General features: G+C 42.0%; 1 protein-coding gene across 1 annotated transcript; it reads right to left on the minus strand.

The window, feature by feature from the left end:
- Positions 1-401: 401 nt before the first annotated feature.
- LOC103095325 (late cornified envelope protein 1F) lies at positions 402-2929 on the minus strand. The gene is made up of 2 exons (XM_007481910.2): positions 2866-2929; positions 402-1257 (listed from the first exon to the last, which is right to left on the minus strand). Exon 2 carries the CDS (start codon positions 1234-1236, stop codon positions 745-747), a length of 492 nt encoding a protein of 163 aa, XP_007481972.1. The 5' UTR covers positions 1237-1257; positions 2866-2929; the 3' UTR covers positions 402-744.
- Positions 2930-7701: the final 4772 nt, after the last annotated feature.

The following is a 7701-nucleotide window of genomic DNA, read 5'->3' on the forward strand; positions in this document are numbered from 1 at the left end:
AAACTGAGGCAAACAGGGTTAAGTGACTTGCCCAAAGTCACACAGCTAGTAAGTGTCTGAGGCCAGATTTGAACTAAGGGTGAGAAGTCTTCCTGACTCTGTCTATTGTACCACCTAGCTGTCCCCTAGGTCCAGGGTCAAAAGGTATTAAGTCAAAATTTGAGCCCAAGTCCTATGACTCCCAATTCAGTATTCATTCCATAATACCAAGTAGGTGTTAAATGTTTATTGAATTATTAATGTGGTCTCCCAGGACCCAGTTACCTATTCAAATGTTCATCTCCAAATTTATAGCCTTCAGCTCAGTGAGGTGAGTTTAGTGATGGCACAGAAATTAAGGCAGGGAAGAAGAGCAGGGCAAAGGTAAAATTCAAAGAGAAAAAAAAAATCAGAAATAGGAGTCAGAGTAAACTTATTTTATTTTTCCATCTTAATCAAGGAACCCTGTAGATCAGAAAATAGAGCATTAAATTTTGTTTTGGGGTCTCCTCTCCTGCTCTCTGTGCTTTCTAGATTAGAAGACAGGAAGTAGAACTGGGATGAGACGAAGCCATTCAAGGTTTCAAGCAGAATGAATCCCCCAGAAAACTTTTGATAGATACTTCTAAAATCTTAGGCGTTCAGGCCAGAAGAAGGAAGAGAGGAGACAGGAGAGCAAGAGAGAAGGAAAAGGTGCAGAATGGGGCAGGGTCGCTGGTTTGTTGATTCTTCTAATACAGTTGATGTAGACTGGGGAAGACCGGTTCAACAACATCCGCCACAGCCCCCAGATTGCTGACTGCTCCCACCGCCACTGCTACAGCAGCCTCCTCCGCTGCCACTACTGCCATGGCCGCTACTGCAGCAGCCCCCGCCGCTGCTGTGGCCGCTGCTACAACAGCCACTACCGCCACTGCTGTGGCCGCTGCTACAACAGCCACTACCGCCACTGCTGTGGCCACTGCTACAACAGCCACTACCGCCACTGCTGTGGCCGCTGCCGCAGCAGCCTCCACCACCGCTGCTGTGGCCTCCGCTACTGCCACAGCATCCAGAGCTCTGGCGCTGGCGTCTGCGGGATCTCCTGTGGGAACCTAGGCAGCATCCACCGCCTCCGCCCCCACAACTAGAACCACAGCATCCTCCAGAGCTGGAACCGCAGCAGGAAGAGACAGGGGGAGGGCATTTTGGTGGGCACTTGGGGGTCGAGCATTTGGGAGGGGGCTGGCATTGCTGCTGGCTTTGCTGACAGGACATCTTTGTGGAAGTTCAGTAAACCTGAGAGAGAATCAAACAAGGGATTAATTTGTCTTTAGTTTCCCAAAACATCCCCAGTGAGGCTGAGGGTTTATGGGAATGTCTAGTGCAAGGCCCAAGATGGGCAACAAGAAAATGGAAACTGATCAAAAGAAACTGGCAACAAGTGACTCCTGCAGGGCTCCTGGGTCTTGTCATATGACTGACCCTAGGGGCCTTTCTCCTCTCCACTCTTTGTTTTACTACCAGGAAACATCTGTACAGAGTTCCCTTCTGTGGGAACTCCCAGCATCCCTCCTTTTAAGATCTTCTTCCCTCTCTCAAAAAAAAAAAAGTGTTCTCCTTAGTCATGGAAGTCAAATGAGGGTGCTATATTTATCTCTAAATAGATTTGTACATCGGAAAAAATATCAGGAAGAAGACCCAAATCTTTACTGCTCCTTTATTTTTATCTTTCAAGATTTTAAAAGATCAATTCAAGTGAGCGAAGAGGAAATGAGAAAATATTTTTAGAAATTCTCAAACTAGGAACAAACTGAGAGTTGTAACCTTTTTTTATGAAAAAAAAAAGCATTAAAGCTGTCACCATATTTTCTCCAATAACCATTCCTCAAAGAACAGTATTGTTAAGGCATTGAATATCAGCCCTCAAGAGGGACTTAGGAGAGATTCTTAACTCTACCCTCACCTTGGGCAAATGAAAAAACAGGCCTGCAAGAATCAGGTGCCCAGCCCATAGAAACAGAAAGACAAGACCTACTAACCCTCTAACCTATTGCCTATTAATTACACTCTACCATATAACTTCCCCAAATGTAAGAGGCATATTTCTGTGGATAGAAAAAATCACAGAATGACTGTTAGAATGAAAAAGAATCTTAAAGATTACATAGTGCAATCCTCATTTCACCAGAGACTGAAGAGATTTGCTTATAATCACACAGCTGGTAAGTTAAGGAAGTAGAGTTTGAACTCAGGTCTTCTATCTAGAGCCTCTTTCCAGGAATACAGGTGTATTTTCAAAATTCTCTTTGTACAAGTCATTATACAACAATGTTACTTTACTTTCTTTCCCAGGGACAACTCTAGGTAAGAAGGGCGAGGGCTAGAAAAACAGGGTTAAGTCATTTGCCCAAAGTCACATTCTAGGAAGTGTCTGAAGTCAGATTTGAACCCTGCTCCTCCCATATATTTTCTACCTATAGCCATAAAATGTCAGGGACAGCTAGGTGGTACAGTGGATAGAGTGCCAGGCCTGGAATCAGGATCTTCCTGAGTTCCAAACTGGCTTCAGACACTTACTAGCTATCTGACTCTGAGAAGTCATTTAGCCCTGTTGGTCTCAGTTTCCTCATCTGTCAAAAGAGCTGGAGAAGGAAATGGCAAACCATTCCAGTATCTTTGCCAAGAAAACCCCAAATGGGGTCATCAAAAGTTAGACACAACTAAAATGACTCAACAACATAGAATGTCAAGGCAGAAATTGACCAAAATAACCATCTAATTGCATCTCCTTCACTCCTTTCTACAATCTTACCTTTCCCCTCACATCTGGCCCCAACCTGCCTTCCTTCCTCTCCCCTTGTGCCTGGTTCTCAGCTTTCCCCGACCCCAAATTGATTCACATACCTGATCCACTATCGAAGTAGGTCTCAGTCTGTGACCACAGAAGGCAAGTGAACTGAGATGTCCTATGCCCCAGCATCCCTTTTATCTTGGTCTTGGGCTCTGCCCTTCGCTTGTGAGACACAGCCTAAGCTTGTGGAATGCTACTTTCCACCCACATAGATTCTGTGATTGACAGTTTCTCACATATCTATCCCTCATCAGGTTCAGGGGGAGATGCCATCAAGGCAGGAATCTGAATTACTTGGAAAAGGAGGGGCCCATCCCTGACCTCTACTACCTATGCCACACAGGAGGTAAGGCTGCCTTCAACGCCATTTGTTTCACATTCAAGTTCTGTGACCCCTCCATCCTACAATCCCATTGTCCCTTGGTACAAAGCAACCTCATCAGAAAGTCCATACCCAACCTACTTCCCAGCACCATTGCTCCAAATTCTAGATTCTGCCTTCCTAAATTCTTCCCAGCTCTTATCTATACATCTTGAATATCCATACTCATGGACTAAAGAAATACATAAATAATCCAAGATATAAACAAGAATCTTGGAAGATAATTTTAAAAATTCATTTCTTAATTAGAATGCTAAGTAAGTTTATTTTGGTAGAAGATCATCAGGATATAGACTGAGAGCTCAAAGGGACCTTAGAAGTCACCTAATTAAGCCCCTTCATTTTACAGTCTAGGACACTGAGATCCAGAAAAGTTTAGTGGCTAACCCAAAAATCACAAAGCTATTAAGTGACAAAGGCAAGATTTGAACTTTGGTACAAATTCAACCCAAATTCCACTGTACTGTACTGATCATATTGAACATTTATTAGAATCAATTCATAATCCCTGGATGTGTATGTGGTGATGGCAGTGGTGGTGGTGGTTGTGGAGTGAGTATTATGTAAGAGCATGCTAGACTGCATAGGGAAGATGGCCCTAGATGAAATGTTGATCATGTATAACCTGCAAGGTAGACAATAAATGTGATAGATAGTTAAGATGATTCTGATTCCTTAGAATGACGAAGTTAGCAAGAACGGTAGAGGTTTTCTAATCCAAACCATGCCTGCATAGGAATTCCCTTTGCCAATCAATCAATCAATCAACATTTTTTAAGCACCTACTAAGTAGCAGGCACTGTACTGAGCACTGGAGAGACAAAAACAGGCAAAAGACAGTCTCTTCCCTCAGGAAGTTGACAGTCTAATGGAGGAGACAACATACAAATAAATAAACATGAATTGAGTTAAACATAGGAAAATTAGGAAATAATTAACAGAGGGAAGGCCCTGGAATTAAGAAAATTGCAGATGGTTCCTATAGAAGGCAGGATTTTAGTTAAGACTTAAAGGAAGTCAGGAAGGTCAAAACCAGAAGTATATATAGGTTGTAATGAACAGGACTTTTCCCCAAGGCATTGACATCTAGGAGACATAATTCCTCCTTGCAGTTGGGCCCTTGTCTGTACCTTGAACCCTTCTCTGGCCTATGTCATGGCACATGATTCCACTCCCTCACCTAGATCAAATTTTCATCCATACACACCTGTCACTATACCAAGCCCCCCTCACCTCCACATGTGAACCCACTGTGATTCAGGCAGAACCCTCTGGGGTAGACTGTTCCCTCTCATATAAGACTGTACCAGAAGTTGAACTATCCTCTACTACTGGGAGAGCTACTGGGAGGCTCGCCCTGATCACCCCTTATAAATATAGCTTTGGCATCCCTAAGAGGTGGTCATCTAGTTTCCAGTGAAAGATTTCTTTCTTTAAAAAAAAATGTTTTTAAACCCCTTCCCTTCTAAGAATCAATACTCTATATTGGTTCCAAGGCAAAAAAGCAGTAAGGGCAAAACAATGGGGATTAAGTGACTTGATCAGGGTCACATAAGAAGTGTCAGAATTGAACCCAGGTCCTCCTATCTCTAGGCCTGGCTTTCACTCTACTGAGCCACCTAACTGGCCCCTGAAAAATCTCTTATAAGTGGAAATTTGCTTCTTCCTGAAGCAGCCCATTCCAGTTTTAGACCACTCCAATTGTTAGTAAGTTTTCCTTCATGTTGAATCTAAATCTGCCTCTCCACAACTTTTACTCATTGCTCTTAGTTCTCCAATTTCAGGACAAGTTGAATAGGTAAAATCCCTCTTCCACATAATTGTATTTCAAATACCTGAAAATAGGTGTTATAAGGACCTCCCATGCAGGGACTCCAGATCCTGATTTGTGAATGTCTCATGTTTAACCCACTACTGTATTAGGACATCTGCTCCAGTTATGTTTCACTTTATTCCCCCCTTCTACCTCACATGTACCCCTTCCCTCTCTACTGGCTCCTATGTCATTTTAGAAAGTATAATCAAATCAGCATTGTCAATGTTCCTCGGAAGGGTATGTCAATCTACCACCTTACAGCTCTGTTCATCATCCCAATAACTTTCTAAACCAAAATTCCCAGCTGCCTGGCCACTACTTCCTTATATGGATGCAGGAAAACCCATCTCCCTGAATTCAAATCCAGCCTCTGACACTTACTAGCTTTGTAACTCTGGACAAGTCATTTTTTTTTTAAACCCTTACCTTCTGTCTTGGAATCAATAATTAGTCCCAAGGCAGAAGAGCTGTAAGGGCTAGGCAGTGCAGGTTAAGTGACTTGCCCAGGGTCACATATCTGGGAAATATCTGAGGCCAAATTGGAACCTAGGGCCTCCTGTCTCTAGGCTTGGCTCTCAATCCACTGAGCTACCCAGCTGCCCACCCTGGAGAAGTCATTTAATCCTGTTGGCCTCAGTTTCCTCATCTGTCAAATGAGCTGGAAAAGGAATAGCAAACCACTCCAGTATCTTTGCCAAGAAAACCCCAAAGAAAGGAGTGGGGAACATCTAAGTGGCACAGTGGATAGATAGAGCATCAAGCCTGAAATCAGAGGGCCTGGGTTCAAAACTGACCTCAAATACTTCCTAGCTGTGTGATCCTGGGCAAATCGCTTTATCCTGATTACCTAACCCCTGTAGCTCTTCTTTCTTAGAATTAATAATAAGGAAGAAAGAAAGGAAGGAAGGAAGAAAAAGAAAGAAAGAAAGAAAGAAAGAAAGAAAGAAAGAAAGAAAGAAAGAAAGAAAGAAAGAAAGAAAGAAAGAAAGAAAGAAAGAAAGAAAGAAAGAAAGAAAGAAAGAAAGAAAGAAAGAAAGAAAGAAAGAAAGAAAGAAAGAAAGAAAGAAAGAAAGAAAGAAAGAAAGAAAGAAAGAAAGAAAGAAAGAAAGAAAGAAAGAAAGAAAGAAAGAAAGAAAGAAAGAAAGAAAGAAAGAAAGAAAGAAAGAAAGAAAGAAAGAAAGAAAGAAAGAAAGAAAGAAAGAAAGAAAGAAAGAAAGAAAGAAAGAAAGAAAGAAAGAAAGAAAGGGAGAGGAGAGGAGAGAATCGAATCCCTTTTCAACTTAAGTTTTTTGTGGGTCTTTTTATGAGGGATTTGTGCTGCATTTATCCTTTCAGATTTGGGGGCCTGAATGTCCTCTGAGGATATAAACTCTATCTCTCCCACCCCTAATCATCCATTCTTTTCCTCTGGTGCTCTTGTCAGGGGAAAAGTCAGAGATACCCCCAGGGGTTGCCACTTTGATTTCAGTCAATGGCATACACTGAAAAAAGTTATTGATATAGGGGCAGCTGGATGGTTCAGTGAATAGAGTCAGATCTAGAGATGGGAGGTCCTGGACGCCGATGTCACCTCATTCACTTCCTGGCTGTATGACCCCCAAGCAAGTCACTTAATGCCAATTATCTAACTCTCACCCTTAGAACTGATAATTGGTATCAATTCTAGGACAGAATTACCTTTTGGTAAGAGTTTTTAAAAATAAAATAAAATAAAAAAGTCATTGATAGTGCAAAATGGAGATAATAATAAGCATCCACCTCTCAAGGTTGTTGTGAGGATCAAATGAGATAAATATTAGTGAAGTGCTTAGCACAGTGTCTAGCATATAACAGGCAATATATAAATGCTTATTCTCTTCCCTTCTTTTCCTTTCCCTTCCCTTCCCTCTCACTGGAGTAGTAACAATTTTTTTCCCAATGGCTGAGGATGCAATCCCCCCTCTAAAGCTGAGAATTCTGATAGCATGCCAGTCATGCACCCTCAGTATTTCCACTGGGCCTCTAAGTCCTCGTGTTAATCAGCCGTCCCCAGTGAAGCCTATCATTATTTAGCAGGTGGAGTCACCTTGTTATTTTTGATGAACAATGGCATGTGTTCTTTGGAATAAGGTCAACACTTGCCCTGCTTGGCCCCAGATTGTAGAACTAGGAATAATGAGTAGAACTTGCAAGATAAGTTATCTGTTGCCTGGATAGAAGGAGGAAACTTCCTAACGACTAGAGGAAATCCCAAAGAGAAGGATGCCTGCCAGGTGGGCAAAACAGGCAAAAATGGAGGCTTCTTTGCCAGCCTCCATTCTGCCGGCATTTGACCTCCCAGGTTTCAGCAACAATGTCTGAAGCTCAAAATAGAGACTGGAGCAATGCAGCATTCTTCTTATGGAAATAGTGACAAGAAAAATAAGACCAAATTTCTTTTTCATCACAATCTTTCTCATCACCTGGACAGCAAGAATTCTGAGCTAATTCTCTTGTCAAATTCTCTTGAAAAATTATCTTGTCAAAAATTCTCACACTGGTATTGGATTTGGCCAAAAGGGACTATTTTGTTTTTGTCATTATACATTATAGAGCATAGTACATTGCTTTGAATACTGAGGGATAGGGACAAACCTATGATTTCATTGGTGAAGAGAGCTCCTAGTGAGGGACTTCCTCCTTTTCTGAATCACAAAGTCTTTGAGAATTACC

Source organism: Monodelphis domestica, chromosome 2 (assembly GCF_027887165.1).
Source record: "Monodelphis domestica isolate mMonDom1 chromosome 2, mMonDom1.pri, whole genome shotgun sequence".
Classification (NCBI taxonomy): Eukaryota; Metazoa; Chordata; class Mammalia; order Didelphimorphia; family Didelphidae; genus Monodelphis; species Monodelphis domestica.